At 37.1% G+C, this 14,674-nt stretch overlaps 2 protein-coding genes across 3 annotated transcripts; both read left to right on the plus strand.

Moving 5' to 3' along the window:
- Positions 1-2,127: 2,127 nt before the first annotated feature.
- Positions 2,128-5,932, plus strand: LOC107774100 (zinc transporter 5-like). Its single transcript, XM_016593570.2, has 3 exons — positions 2,128-2,792; positions 4,727-4,876; positions 5,436-5,932. Exons 1-3 carry the CDS (start codon positions 2,217-2,219, stop codon positions 5,739-5,741), a joined length of 1,032 nt encoding a protein of 343 aa, XP_016449056.1. The 5' UTR covers positions 2,128-2,216; the 3' UTR covers positions 5,742-5,932.
- Positions 5,933-6,065: 133 nt separating this feature from the next.
- On the plus strand, positions 6,066-14,674 carry LOC107832009 (anthocyanidin 3-O-glucosyltransferase 2-like). Of its 2 annotated transcripts, XM_075222404.1 has the most exons (2): positions 6,066-6,609; positions 12,951-14,674. In XM_075222404.1, exon 2 carries the CDS (start codon positions 13,138-13,140, stop codon positions 14,572-14,574), a length of 1,437 nt encoding a protein of 478 aa, XP_075078505.1. In that variant the 5' UTR covers positions 6,066-6,609; positions 12,951-13,137; the 3' UTR covers positions 14,575-14,674. The 2 variants fall into 2 exon arrangements, with proteins under 2 accessions (XP_075078505.1, NP_001313198.1); NM_001326269.1 differs by lacking the exon at positions 6,066-6,609 and having other exon boundaries at positions 13,094-14,670.

Genomic DNA, 14,674 nt, shown 5'->3' on the forward strand with positions numbered 1-14,674 from the left:
AGGAAGAGGACGTCTAGGTTGGCGACTACTTTCAACTTGCTTATCTTTTCTAGGTTGGGGAGTCGGGGGAAGGGTAGTTGGTTGGCCACTACTTTCACCGATTTTATCTTTTCCTTTACCAAACATTTTTTTCAAAGTAAATGCCATATTAATTATAATTATGCAAACTAAACCATACAAAAATATATTCTTAAAACGTAAGAGTTGAAACGAGTTTACCGGATTGCCGAACAACTTCTTGAAAATTGAAAATCGTTGAACACTTGAAAACTTCAATTCAACAACTTTACAATTTTTCACGAAATTTCAACAATAAATTAAGTAATTGTAGTAGAGAGATTGAGAGATATTGAGAGATATTGATGAATTGGTGAATAAAAATGAAAGAATGAAGGGGTATTTATAGTTGAGAAATGGGGAAAAGTGTAATTATATAAAGTTTGGGGTTAAAATAAAGTTTGGGGCCAAATGACCATTTTTTAAACTTAAAAACGGTCATATTTTCAGCCCAAACGGCTAGATTTTAAATATGGCCGTTGGAGAATTTTAATTTTTTAAAAAAAATAGCCGTTGGGCCCGCCAGGCCCGTCTGACGGTCCCGGGCTAAACGGTCCCGGGCTCGTGGGCTAATACTACAAGACCGGCCCGTCACGGGCTTCTCAGGACCACCAGGACCGACCCACCAGGCCCGGCCCACCAGGCCCGGGCCGGTCTGGTTCAGGCCCGGCCCACCAAGCAGCCTTAATTACACCTATAAGAAAATTTGCGGGATTTCACGGAAAATATATCGCTATAAACACGTCTAACTAATATGGATAAAAAGAAACTAAAATAAGACGAACACCATTTATAACATATAAATTGTGTCAACAAGCACGTGGAACGAAACTAAAGTAAGGGATCAAATGTATGTCACCAACACTCCAACGATATATAAAAAAAATACATCATCACGGCTAACTCTGTTTTCCATTAATTTGAACTTCATTCGCTTGAGCTTTAAATATGATCATTCATTAAATGTGGTATCCCTTGCTGAAAGTCCTAACCTTTAAACCTGAAAGAAATTAAGAAAAATATTAAGAACTCTGTCTTTTTAGTATATCTTATCGGTTTATCGATGAACTGATAATCGAAGAGGACAAAATCAAAATCGAAATCGATTACCCGATAAGAAAAATTTCGAAATCGAAATCGAAATCGATAAACCGATAACAAATAATCGATTCGATTTATCGATAAACCGATTCATGACTTTATTTACATTGGATTATTACGTTAAACTGATGACCTGCTATCTCAATAGAGGGTGAGAGGATTCAAAACCTTCTCGTTATGTACTTTTAATTGATAAATTAAGGAAGAATGAATAGAGGGGGTTAAGATTCAAAACCTTCTCGTTATGTACTTTTAATTGACAAATTAAAGGAGAATGACAAGAACGTTTTAGCACGTATAGAATTAGTTAATAAAATTATAAGGAATTAAACAAACAAATTTAATCAGGAAATAATTAATAGTAAAGAATAAATTTGTTTAGAATCCACAAAAATTTTAAAAAAATAAAATAAGCCAGCTAAGTAAGAGCAATTTACGAGGAGGAAGTATATCCCGTTAATCTATTCAGCTAGAATATATGTCGACATTTTTTCGACACATAATATAGTTAAGAATTGTTTTTGCCCTATTTCCCTTAGTTCTTTCTCCTTCTCTCCAGTTTTATAGACCCTTGTGACTTTATTATGTCTTCACATTTTGATATCATTAATACGTGTTTCCTAATACATCTGCGATAACCAAGTAATGTATATGTTTTATTATACATCAACCTTTAATATATTATTTTTTCAAGTTCTGACTTTGTGTTTCGGAATCACTTGCATTAGGGTAGACTGTCTACGTCACACCTCATTGATGTACGCATTTTCCTGAATCCTACGTGAAGTTGTGAAGACGGAATGCTTCATGCACCCGACTTTTCCTTTGACTTTTACTTTTTAATTTACAAAATTTATGGCAGTTTTTTCTTGATTTTCTCTCAGCCATTTTCAAGTGCTAATATAAGAGCCAAACTATCAATTTGGATCACATATAATTAAGAAGCATAGATCACCACGATTTTGACATTGGAATTTGTTAAACACTTCAGATTCTAAGTGTTTCATTTCTCTCAATCATACTTCCACAAACCTTTTTGGTTTTCTAAACCTAGAGTCATGACAAAGTTAGAAAAAGTAGTTTTTTGGTACATTCTCTTGCTTCTTCCTGCTATAGTATTAGGAGAATGTACTTGTGATTCTGAGGATGAAGAAAGAAACAAACCTGAAGCACTGAAATATAAAATGGTAGCAATCGCTTCCATTTTGATTGCCAGTGCAATTGGGGTTTGTATTCCTGTACTAGGAAAAGCAATTCCAGCTTTGAGCCCAGAGAAGAATTTCTTCTTCATAATCAAAGCTTTTGCTGCTGGTGTGATCCTCGCGACAGGGTTTATACATGTACTCCCTGATGCATTTGAAAGCTTAACATCGCCATGTTTGAAAGAGAATCCGTGGGGAAATTTTCCATTCAGTGGATTTATCGCAATGGTTTCTGCAATGGGAACTCTAATGGTGGACACTTATGCAACTTCATATTTCAGTAACAAAAATGATACGAAAAATGGATTGGTGGCTCAGTCTGGAGATGAAGGAGGAGCTATACATGTTCATTCACATGGCCATGCACATGGTTCATCATCACTGCTGGGTGATTCTAGTTCCGAGCTCCTTCGTTATCGTGTTGTATCTCAGGTAACCCTAACTCCAATATTACTTACTCATTATGCGTCAATTTACATGATACTCTTTTCTTTTTAGTTAATCCCAAAAATATATACTATCTATTTATATTTAGTAACTATTTAAATCTGAACTTTTCATTTAACCTTAATGACACATATTTATAGTCACATAAATTTCTTTGGCTTGTTTAAAATCATAAATTTAATAATTTTTTTCTTTCTTAAATTTTGTGTTTAATCGAACACATCATATAGAAGTACCTTTTAAATATTTCTTTTATCACATTGGGGTATCAAGAAGGAAAAGGAAAAGGAGGATAGTCATGAAAATTGAACCATGCCTTGTTCTTAAGTGTGTGTTTCTCACTATCGATACTACTAGACTTAAAAAAAGAGTGTCTCTTAGTTCTCCTTAGCTATTCCTCTTTTTCCTAATTGATATTTATGTCAACTTAAGATTGTTATGAAGGTGGTTTTATTTTTTCGTTTTTTCCGTTGAGATTAACTATAATTCCTGAGCAATTTTAAGGTTGAAGAAGTTTTTCTTCTGTATGAATTTTGTATATAATCTATCATTTGTGTTAACCAAAAGGAAAAAAGAATCGGCGAAAGCACAAATTTTTGTAATCAACTCAATAGCGTGGATATAAACAATTTTCAATGCCGTAGAGATTTGAGAATTTTATACTGAAGTCAACAATATGATATCATAACGAGAACTTAAACAATATACTGTTCAACTCATCAGAAAAAAGGGAAGTTTTTTCGGATGAGTTATTTTTTTCTGGATAATAGAATGCGCGGAACTATTTTCATTGATAATTCCTGTTTCTTCCTTTTTGTTTTTTCCCCTCACTAACCCTCGTTGTCCTATACATTTCCAATTCGCAAAAAAAAAAAAAGATGAAAAAGGAGGCACTATCACCCTTGTTTATACTCTCCCCGTTTTAACTTATGTGAATCTATATTTTTTTAATCCGTTCCAAAGAGAATAGCTACTTCCTTATTTGGAAAGTGATTTATAACCATCCAGAAGATAAAAGTAGCAAAGATGAGGATGTTGAGATGGATGTGTGGGCATACCAGAAAAGACCGAATTAGGATTGAAGTTATTAGGGATAAGGTGGATGTGGCTCCTGTGGAAGAGAAGTTGCGGGAATCGAGGCTGAGATGGTTCAGGCATGTGAAGGGGAGAGACACCGATGTCCCGGTAGGAGATGTGAGAGGTTGACCATGGCAGGTCAGAGGTGAGGTAGAGGGAGGCCTAAGAAGTATTGGGGAGGGGTGATTAGGCAGGACATGTCACTACTTTAGCTTATCTAGGACATTACCCTTGATAGAAAGCTGTGGAAGTCGAGAATTAGGGTTGTGGGTTGACAGGTAGTCGAGAGTCTCTACTAGTCGTACTAGTAGTATTAGTACTAGTCTTGTATTCTCCTATTCCGAGTTACTTGTTGTTAGACGATATGGCATTATTGCCGGTAATTTTCGCACTTCTCTTATAGTTTCGTATTTCCTAGATTCTTTGCTATTACATGTTGTGCTGTTTGTTTCTGTTATCTTATTTCCTTGTTGTTGTTACTGTTTGTTTATTGTGTCCTTATCACTGTTCTTGAGCCGAGGGTCTATCGAAACAACCTCTCTTCCTTCATAAGGTAGCAGTAACGTTTGCGTACCCATTACCCTTCCAAGACCCCACGTGTGGGATTGCACTAGGTTTTTTGTTGTTGTTGTTGTAGTGATTTATAGTCACAAAAAATATATATGTGCCTTATTTTACACCACAAGTTCAAAAGTCTTCTCTTTTTTCTTGAACTCCGTACCTAGTTAAATAGATTCACATAAATTAAAACGAATGGATTAATATTTATTTTTACATTATTTATATATAGATGTTAAACTCTATTATCATTAACATTTCTCCATTTCTCCTGGGGCATGCAGGTATTGGAAATGGGGATAATAGTGCATTCTGTGATAATAGGAATAGCTTTGGGTGCTTCTGAAAGTCCCAAAACCATAAGGCCTCTTGTTGGTGCTTTGACTTTTCATCAATTTTTCGAAGGCATGGGACTTGGTGGATGCATTGCTCAGGTAATATATATATCACTTCATCTTTTCAAAGATCAATTTTCATAATTAATCATATTGGTACTTTTACCTCTCATCTTATTATAATGTGTGATAACTTCTTGAACAATGATGGAGTTATTGGCCGCTCTACTATTCTTCAGGAAGCTTGTTTGGTTTGGGTCAATACTATAATCTTAGTGATAGTTTTAATAGATAGTATCTTAAAGGTTATGATTTTGGTTCGACAAAAGGCCCACGCCCAAGTTCCATAGTTTTTGGTTCGCTATTGCGAAAAGGTACTTCCCTTCTGGGCTGTTGTGGGCGAGAAGGGATTCGAACCCCTAACACTGTGATTCATAGCCACGTACTCTAATCCTCTATGCCCCCACCCTGTCTCCACTTGATCTGTTCCCGAGAGTACCCTAGAAAAAGGAAACCTTTCTTTCCCCGCCATTTCGAGTTGTCAATACTTGTTAAATTGAGTTACATATAATTAACCACTTTGTAAATAGGTCATTGTATAAATATTTCTTACATGTCAGCAAACAAAGCTTAAACTCTTTTTTGGCCCTTCATGCAGGCAAAATTCAAGACTCGGGCAGTGGCAATAATGGCTTTATTTTTCTCACTTACAACTCCAGTGGGTATTGCAATTGGACTAGGAATAACAAATGTTTACGATGAAAACAGTCCAACGGCTCTCATTGTGGAAGGAGTATTTAATTCAGCATCAGCTGGTATCTTGATTTATATGGCATTAGTTGATTTTTTGGCTGCTGATTTTATGCATCCAAGAATGCAAGGCAATGGAAAACTTCAATTAGGTGCCAATGTTTCACTTCTTCTTGGTGCTGGACTCATGGCTCTCATAGCCAAATGGGCTTAATTTGATCAACACTGATTATTATCAATTTCACATTATTTGTCTTTTTCTTTTAAATTTTTTTCTGTCTTATCTCTTGACAGAGTGTTATACAGGATGTGACTGTAATTTTTTTGATTTTGCATTTTCCCATGATTTATTGATTTGTATTGATTACATGGAAGATTCTTCCTTGGTTGTGTGCCTTGTGTGCTTTGGAACGTGTTGATTGAGATCAACCTTTGGATTGTCATAAATAAGATAAACATTTTTTTACAAGAATTCTCCTTTATATTCTATATATTACACGTACAATTTATTCGTAGCTCAACACAATAACACTTTTGTGTTGAGAGTGAATATTGTTAAAAACTGAGCGTGGTCCCTCCCTCTGAGTGTGCAAATGCATAATGAAAAATATCTGTGCTGTGCTTATTGTAGCGTGTGTGATATGTGTATGTGAGCAGATAAGAATTTAAGAGGTGGCAAAATTTCCTTCTTCCTTTTTTTCTTTTCTTTTTGAAATTTTCCTTTTCATCATAAATAACATCTCTATTGCCCGGGTAGGGGTAAGGTCTGCGTACACACTATCATCCCAGACCTCTTGTGAGATTTTACTGGGTTATTGTTGTTGCCTATTTAAGAGGAAGAATTGTGTTAAGCCGTGGGATATCCTTTTATATATTGACATTCATGGTGGTAAAATCTTGTGTTGTAATTGGTTCCAGTAGTCTTGGAAAAAGTCGTTCCCGGCGATAGTTGCAGAGAACATCTCTACTTTATTTGCATGCCAAGAGACTACATATTTTTCTAGTGAACTGCTCCAAAATGTCAAGTATTGGGAGGCAAATATGCGCAAAAGAAGGCTGTCACCAAGTTTCATTCACTAATGGTACTGTTTCTTAAATAGTTCTTACCCTACTCATTTTCTGGCCATCAATTTTTTAACTGGAGGTGCCACTATTTTTCTTCTCATATTGCTATTTCCTATTTCCTTGATGTTTCTTGCACTGGTTTTAATTGTTTACGATGAAGAAGAGTTATTTGGGCTAGAGATTGACTGCTTCTTTGTTTTGTACAATCTCATGGGATAAACTTTCTTTTTCCTTATCTTATTATATTTCTTACACAGTATAAGAAAGAACCAAAATTTGTTTTAGAGATGAAATGAATAGACCACATAGCAGCTTCTTTTAGATAAAGAGGACTGCATTTGTATTTTGACTTGTAGATGTTGGTTTACAGTAGTAGAATTTCAAATATAAGCTTTAAAGAAACAAATGAACCGAAGTATAATTGGAATGTAATTCTAAAACCAAAACAAATGTAGATGGATAAATTTAAACAGTTTTCCCCCAAGTATTTTGATGCATCGAATCTACTAGATCGAGGTTTAATCGGGTCAAGGCTCTGCTACTCTATGCTAAAGCTCCATAGGGGTAATTTTAATAAATTTCCGTTAGTAAAGAAGTAAACTTTTGTGGAGTCCAGCCCTTGAATTATGGAAGAATTCTCTTCCTTTGTTAACTTTTGTCAAATTAAGCAGTCTGCACCTGTAATATCAAATGTGGTAGGCTGTATTCTGCCTATAAAATGAGAGCTTCGGCTCTCATTTTTAACATCATCAATCTCAGAAGAAAATATATCTGAGAGCTAGAAAGAAAGAGTGAGGTTTCACAGACAGGATATAAGAAAATAGTCTGTGAAGAAAATAGAGAGTGTGAGTGATATCGTAGTGAGGTGAAATATCAAAAGAGGGTTATTTCTTTTGAGTATTGTAGTGGTCTTTATAGTATTTTACTTGGGCCTATAAAGTGTAAATTCTTTACTATAGTGATATCAGTTGCTCCTCTCGGAGTCGTGGTTTTTCCCTTATTCAGAAGGGTTTTTCACGTAAAAATCTTGGTGTCATTGTTACTCTTTTATTCTTGTTAATTACCGTATCTCGATGTTGTTGCGGAAGCCAAATGTATATAGTGTGAATAAGTCACAACTACTATACCAAAAATTATGACAGCCACCAAATAATAAATAAGACAATAAAGCAACAATAAAGGGAACACCAGAATTTACGAGGTTCGGCTAATTTTGCCTACTCCTCGGACACAACCAATATTTTATTTCACTCCAAAAATACAAGTAAAATAATACTAAAGAGAGAAGATACAAATGCCTTAAACAGATGAGAAGGCAAATGAGAGGTGTGTTTAAAACCTAAACATTAAGCCTTCTTTTATAGGGGGAAAATCCCCCAACTTTTGTTTTCCCACCGATGTGGGACAAACATTTTGTCAAATTCAACAAATCTCCACCTTGGCAAAATTTCACATCTTCAATTTTCTCTCAATAACAAATTTTGGTTGTGTCTTCATCTTCAATCTTCAGTGTTCAACAATGTTGATCAAATTCAAACAATGTTGAAACTTGATCGCAGTCACCACCTTTGTCAGCATATCAGCAGGATTCTCCGTAGTATGAATTTTCTTCACTGTGACTCCACCTTCTTCTATGATTTCTCGTACAAAATGATATCGAACATCAATGTGCTTCGTCCTTGCATGATAAACTTGGTTCTTCGCTAATTGAATAGCACTTTGACTATCACAAAAAATTGTGATACCTTTTTGTTCAACACCAAGCTCCTTTAGCAATCCTTGAAGCCAAATTGCCTCTTTCACAGCCTCTGTAATAGCCATGTACTCTGCCTCTGTTGTAGACAAAGCAACTGTTGACTGCAAAGTAGACTTCCAACTAACTGGTGCCTTTGCAAAAGTAAACACATAACCAGTAGTTGATCTTCGTTTGTCCAGATCACCCGCAAAATCTGAGTCACAATATCCAACTACAGACTGATTGTCTTCCTGCTCAAAAACTAACCCGACATCTACAGTATTATGAATATACCGTAGAATCCACTTCACAGCTTGTCAATGCTCCTTCCCTGGATTGTGCATATATCTGCTAATAACTCCAACAGCTTGTGAAATGTCAGGCCTTGTGCAAACCATTGCATACATCAAGCTACCAACAACATTTGTGTATGGTACCTTTGACATATACTTTCGTTCAACTTCATCCATTGGCGACATAGTAGTACTTAGCTTAAAATGGGAAGCAAGTGGAGTACTAACTGGCTTAGTCTTGTCATCTATGCCAAAACGTTGAAGTACTCTCTTCAAATATTCCTTTTGAGATAAACAGTGTTTCTTTGAATGTCTATCTCTAATTATCTCCATGCCAAGAATTTTCTTTGCCTCACCCAAATCCTTCATCTCGAACTCCTTCTTCAGTTGAATCTTCAACTTATCAATTTCTTCCAAATTTTTGGAAGCTATCAACATATCATCAACATATAGGAGAAGATATACAAAGGAACCATCTTTAAGCTTGTGCAAATACACACAATGATCGTATTTGCTTCTCTTGTACCCTTGTCGCAACATAAACTCGTCAAATCGCTTGTACCATTGTCTAGAAGATTGTTTCAATCCGTACAACGATTTTTTCAAGTTTGCACACCATATTTTCTTTTCCAGCAACTTTGAATCCTTCTGGCTGAGTCATGTAGATTTCCTCCTCCAAGTTTCCATGTAAAAACGCAGTTTTTACATCCATCTGAACTAGTTCCAAATCCAGTTGTGCTACTAAAGCCAACATAATTCTAATGGAGGAATGTTTTACAACTGGAGAAAACACTTCATTGTAATCAATTCCCTCCTTTTGAGCATATCCTTTGGCCACCAATCTTGCTTTGAAGCGAACATCTACTTGGTTAGGAAATCCTTCCTTCTTTGCAAATACCCATTTGCACCCAATTGCTTTCTTTCCCTTCGGGAGATTGGCCAATCTCCATGTATGATTCTGATGAAGGGACTGTATTTCATCATTCATGGCAATCCTCCACTTATCTTCTTTTGAACTTTGGACAACGTCTTTATAAGTAGTAGGAACATCATCAGCTACAATTGAGGTTGCACAAGCAACCGTCTCTATGAGACGAACAGGTTTCGTTATTGTTCTTTTTGGCCTGCTGGTTGCTATTGATTCAAGTTGTTGTTGAGGTTCCTGAGTTGGAATCTCCTCTACTGGCTCTCCTTCTAGAGGATAATCTTCATTTGTTTCCTCCTCTGCTTCTTGTGTAGGAAAAATAAATTTTCACTCAAACTCCACCTGCTTAGAAGCACCTTTATTTTGTTTGGTATCTTCTGTTACCTTATTTACCATAGCAGATTCATCAAAGGTAACATCCCTGCTGAATATTACTTTCTTTGTCATAGGACACCATAATCGATATCCTTTGACTCCAGAAGTAATTCCCATAAAAATAGCCTTCTTTGCCCTTGGATCCAATTTTGACTCCGTCACATGATAATATGCAGTTGAGCCAAACACGTGCAAAGAGTTATAATCTACAGTAGGTTTTCCATACCATTTTTCAAATGGTGTCTTGCCATTAATAGCAGCAGATGGTAAGCGATTAATGAGGTGGCATGCATATGTAATTGCCTCAGCCCAAAATTCTTTGCCCAAGCCAGCATTGGACAACATACACCGTACCTTCTCCAGCAAGGTCCGGTTCATACGTTCTGCCACTCCATTTTGTTGTGGTGTATGTCTAACAGTGAAGTGTCGGACGATGCCATCATTTTCACATACCTTATTGAAATGATCATTTTTGTATTCACCTCCATTGTCTGTGCGAATACACTTGATCCTCCTGCCTGTCTGATTCTCCACCATCGTCTTCCATTTGAGAAAAATTCCCAACACTTCATCTTTGCTCTTCATTGTATACACCCATACTCTTCGGGAAAAATCATCAACAAAGGTTACAAAATAGTGCTTCCCACCCAATGAAGGTGTTTTGGAAGGACCCCAAACATCAGAGTGTACATAATCCAAAATGCCTTTAGTATTATGGATCGATGTACCAAATTTAACCCTTGTCTGTTTCCCTTTGACACAATGCTCACAAAACTCCAAGTTGCAAGCCTTTACTCCTTTTAACAATCCTTGATCTGATAGAGTTTTCAAGGATTTTCCTCCATCATGTCCCAAGCGCATGTGCCATAGCTTGGTTGCTTCTGCCTCTTTGTCGTCACTGGATGTCACTGTCGCTGTCCCAATAACTGTACTGCCACGATAGCGGTACACATTATTATTCTTCCGATTAGCCTTCATTACCACTAGTGCACCGGAGCATACTCTCATCACTCCATTTTCTGTAATGATTTTGAACCCTTTTGATTCTAGGGCTCCCACAGAGATGAGATTCTTCTTCAAATCCGGTACATATCGAACATCTGTTAATGTTCTGATCATTCCATCATGGTTCCTTAATCGTATTGAACCAATGCCATATGAGGTAAGAGGGCTGTTATCCGCTGTGTGGACGACTCCATATTCTCCTTCTTGAAATTCCACGAACCAGTCCTTGTTGGGACACATATGATAGCTACAAGCCGAGTCCATCAACCATATGTCTGATGATGTTGATGACTCTGTTGTAACTAATGAGAAGTCTGAATCATCACAATCAGCTACATTTGAATCCATAATGGCCTTTCCATTGTTATGTTTGGCCTTATTCTTCAACTTCGGACAGTCTTTCTTCCAGTGCCCTTTTTCTCGACAAAAGGCACATTCATTTTTGCTGGGTCTGGATCTTGACTTGGATCTTCCCTTCTTTGTCCTCGTTTGATTTTGAGGACGACCTCTCACAAATAGTGCTTCTCCTTCTCCGCCCTTCTGTTTTTCTCGCTTTCTTTGTTCATAGCTGTACAAAGCCGAACAAATTTCTCTGAGAGAAACTTCGTCATTTCCATGGAGTAGAGTAGTTTCAAGGTGCTCGTACTCATCAGGAAGTTGACGCCAACAACATTAAGGCCAAGTCACCATCATCATAAGTTGTATCCATATTTTGCAAATCTGTGACCAACTTATTGAAACTGGTGATATGTTCATTCATCGTGGTACCAGGAACATAGGTGAAGTGAAACAGTCTCTTCTTCATGTACAATTTATTTTGACTGTTTTTCTTCAAAAATTTATCCTCCAGTGCTTTCCATAATTTACTTGCAGAAGTTTCCTTTGTGTATGGATATTTCTGCTCTCTAGCAAGGTAGGATCGAATGGTACCGCAAGCAACACGGTTGATAATTCTCCAATCTTCTTCTCCAATAACATCTGGTTTCTTTTCTTCAATGGACAGATCTAGCCCTTGTTGAAAAAGGACATCTAGAACCTCGCCTTGTCACATCCCAAAATGTTCGGACCCGTCAAATATTTCTACCGCAAATTTCGCATTTGACACAATTCTTGTCATAAGCGAAGATGCCAATGATGACGTATTGTTGACACTTGATGTAGATTCTTCTTGTTTATTGTCTCCCATCTTTGACACAAATATTATTTAATAGCTGTCGACACAAATCAAGATTATTTCCTTTCTGGTGTGGAAGATCAGACTAAGCTGCAACCACAGAGCATACTCAGACAGAACCTTGACTCAGTTACCAAGATAAATCTTTTCTGATGTGGAAGATCAGACTATGCTGCAACCACAGAGCATACTTAGACAGTACCTTGGCTCTGATACCAATTGTTGCGGAAGCCAAATGTATATAGTGTGAAAAAGTAACAACTACTATACCAAAAATTATGACAGCCACCAAATAATAAATAAGACAATAAAGCAACAATAAAGGGAACACCAGAATTTACGAGGTTCGGCTAATTTTGTCTACTCCTCGGACACAACCAATATTTTATTTCACTTCAAAAGTACAAGTGAAATAATACTAAAGAGAGAAGATACAAATGCCTTAAACAGATGAGAAGGCAAATGAGAGGTGTGTTTAAAACCTAAACATTAAGCCTTCTTTTATAGGGGGAAAATCCTCCAACTTTTGTTTTCCCACCGATGTGGGACAAACATTTTGTCAAATTCAACAGATGCTACATTATTATTCCGCTTTTATTACCGTAAATATTATTTTGGTTGAGGGTTTATTCCCAACAACTTTAACCGTATAGTTTAATTAAATAAACTTAAGCTTTAGACCATACCAGCCCTTGTATGAACTTGTCCTCTTTCGATGTATCAAATCATTCGTTATTGCTGATGTAATAAAGAAACATTATATTGTTCGTCTTTCCTATCAAAATTCATACTGTTATACACTGCATATTACACAATATCTGATCCTAATTTAATATTCTTACCAAATTTAGTTCAAGGAAGTTGCTTCTCACCAAACCAGCAAAGCAGTGACATCATTCAGGTTCAAACCAATCTTGAATCTTACACTCCAAGAATAATATACATTATATAAACCTCCAATGACTGAATATCTCAGTGAGCACCAAAACTCCCACTGAAACATAGTGAAGATTTTTCAAACACCCCTGAATTCTGGAAATGAAGACAACAGAGTTAGTATTCATTCCTGCTCCTGGCATGGGTCACCTTGTACCCACTGTGGAGGTGGCAAAGCAACTAGTCGACAGAGACGAACAGCTTTCAATCACAGTTCTCATCATGACGCTTCCTTTGGAAACAAATATTCCATCATATACTAAATCACTGTCCTCAGACTACAGTTCTCGTATAACGCTGCTTCAACTTTCTCAACCTGAGACCTCTGTTAGTATGAGCAGTTTTAATGCCATCAATTTTTTTGAGTACATCTCCAGCTACAAGGATCGTGTCAAAGATGCTGTTAATGAAACCTTTAGTTCGTCAAGTTCTGTGAAACTCAAAGGATTTGTAATAGACATGTTCTGCACTGCGATGATTGATGTGGCGAACGAGTTTGGAATCCCAAGTTATGTCTTCTACACTTCTAATGCAGCTATGCTTGGACTCCAACTCCATTTTCAAAGTCTTAGTATTGAATACAGTCCGAAAGTTCATAATTACCTAGACCCTGAATCAGAAGTAGCGATCTCAACTTACATTAATCCGATTCCAGTCAAATGTTTGCCCGGGATTATACTAGACAATGATAAAAGTGGCACCATGTTCGTCAATCATGCACGAAGATTCAGGGAGACGAAAGGAATTATGGTGAACACATTCGCTGAGCTTGAATCACACGCTTTGAAAGCCCTTTCCGATGATGAGAAAATCCCACCAATCTACCCAGTTGGGCCTATACTTAACCTTGGAGATGGGAATGAAGATCACAATCAAGAATATGATATGATTATGAAGTGGCTCGACGAGCAGCCTCATTCATCAGTGGTGTTCCTATGCTTTGGAAGCAAGGGATCTTTCGAAGAAGATCAAGTGAAGGAAATAGCAAATGCTCTAGAGAGAAGTGGTAACCGGTTCTTGTGGTCGCTAAGACGACCGCCACCAAAAGACACGCTACAATTCCCAAGCGAATTCGAGAATCCAGAGGAAGTCTTGCCGGTGGGATTCTTTCAAAGGACTAAAGGAAGAGGAAAGGTGATAGGATGGGCACCCCAGTTGGCTATTTTGTCTCATCCTGCAGTAGGAGGATTCGTGTCGCATTGTGGGTGGAATTCAACTTTGGAGAGTGTTCGTAGTGGAGTACCGATAGCAACATGGCCATTGTATGCAGAGCAACAGAGCAATGCATTTCAACTGGTGAAGGATTTGGGGATGGCAGTGGAGATTAAGATGGATTACAGGGAAGATTTTAATAAGACAAATCCACCACTGGTTAAAGCTGAGGAGATAGAAGATGGAATTAGGAAGCTGATGGATTCAGAGAATAAAATCAGGGCTAAGGTGATGGAGATGAAGGACAAAAGTAGAGCAGCGTTATTAGAAGGCGGATCATCATATGTAGCTCTCGGGCATTTTGTTGAGACTGTCATGAAAAACTAATTTAGCAAGAATAAGCAGGAATTCATGCCTAAACCAGTACTATCATCAGTCTTGTATCATTTCCTGAAATAAAGTAGAGATGCACGTATTTGTATTATTA

The sequence above is a fragment of the Nicotiana tabacum genome, chromosome 10 (assembly GCF_000715075.1).
Source record: "Nicotiana tabacum cultivar K326 chromosome 10, ASM71507v2, whole genome shotgun sequence".
Lineage (NCBI taxonomy): Eukaryota > Viridiplantae > Streptophyta > Magnoliopsida > Solanales > Solanaceae > Nicotiana > Nicotiana tabacum.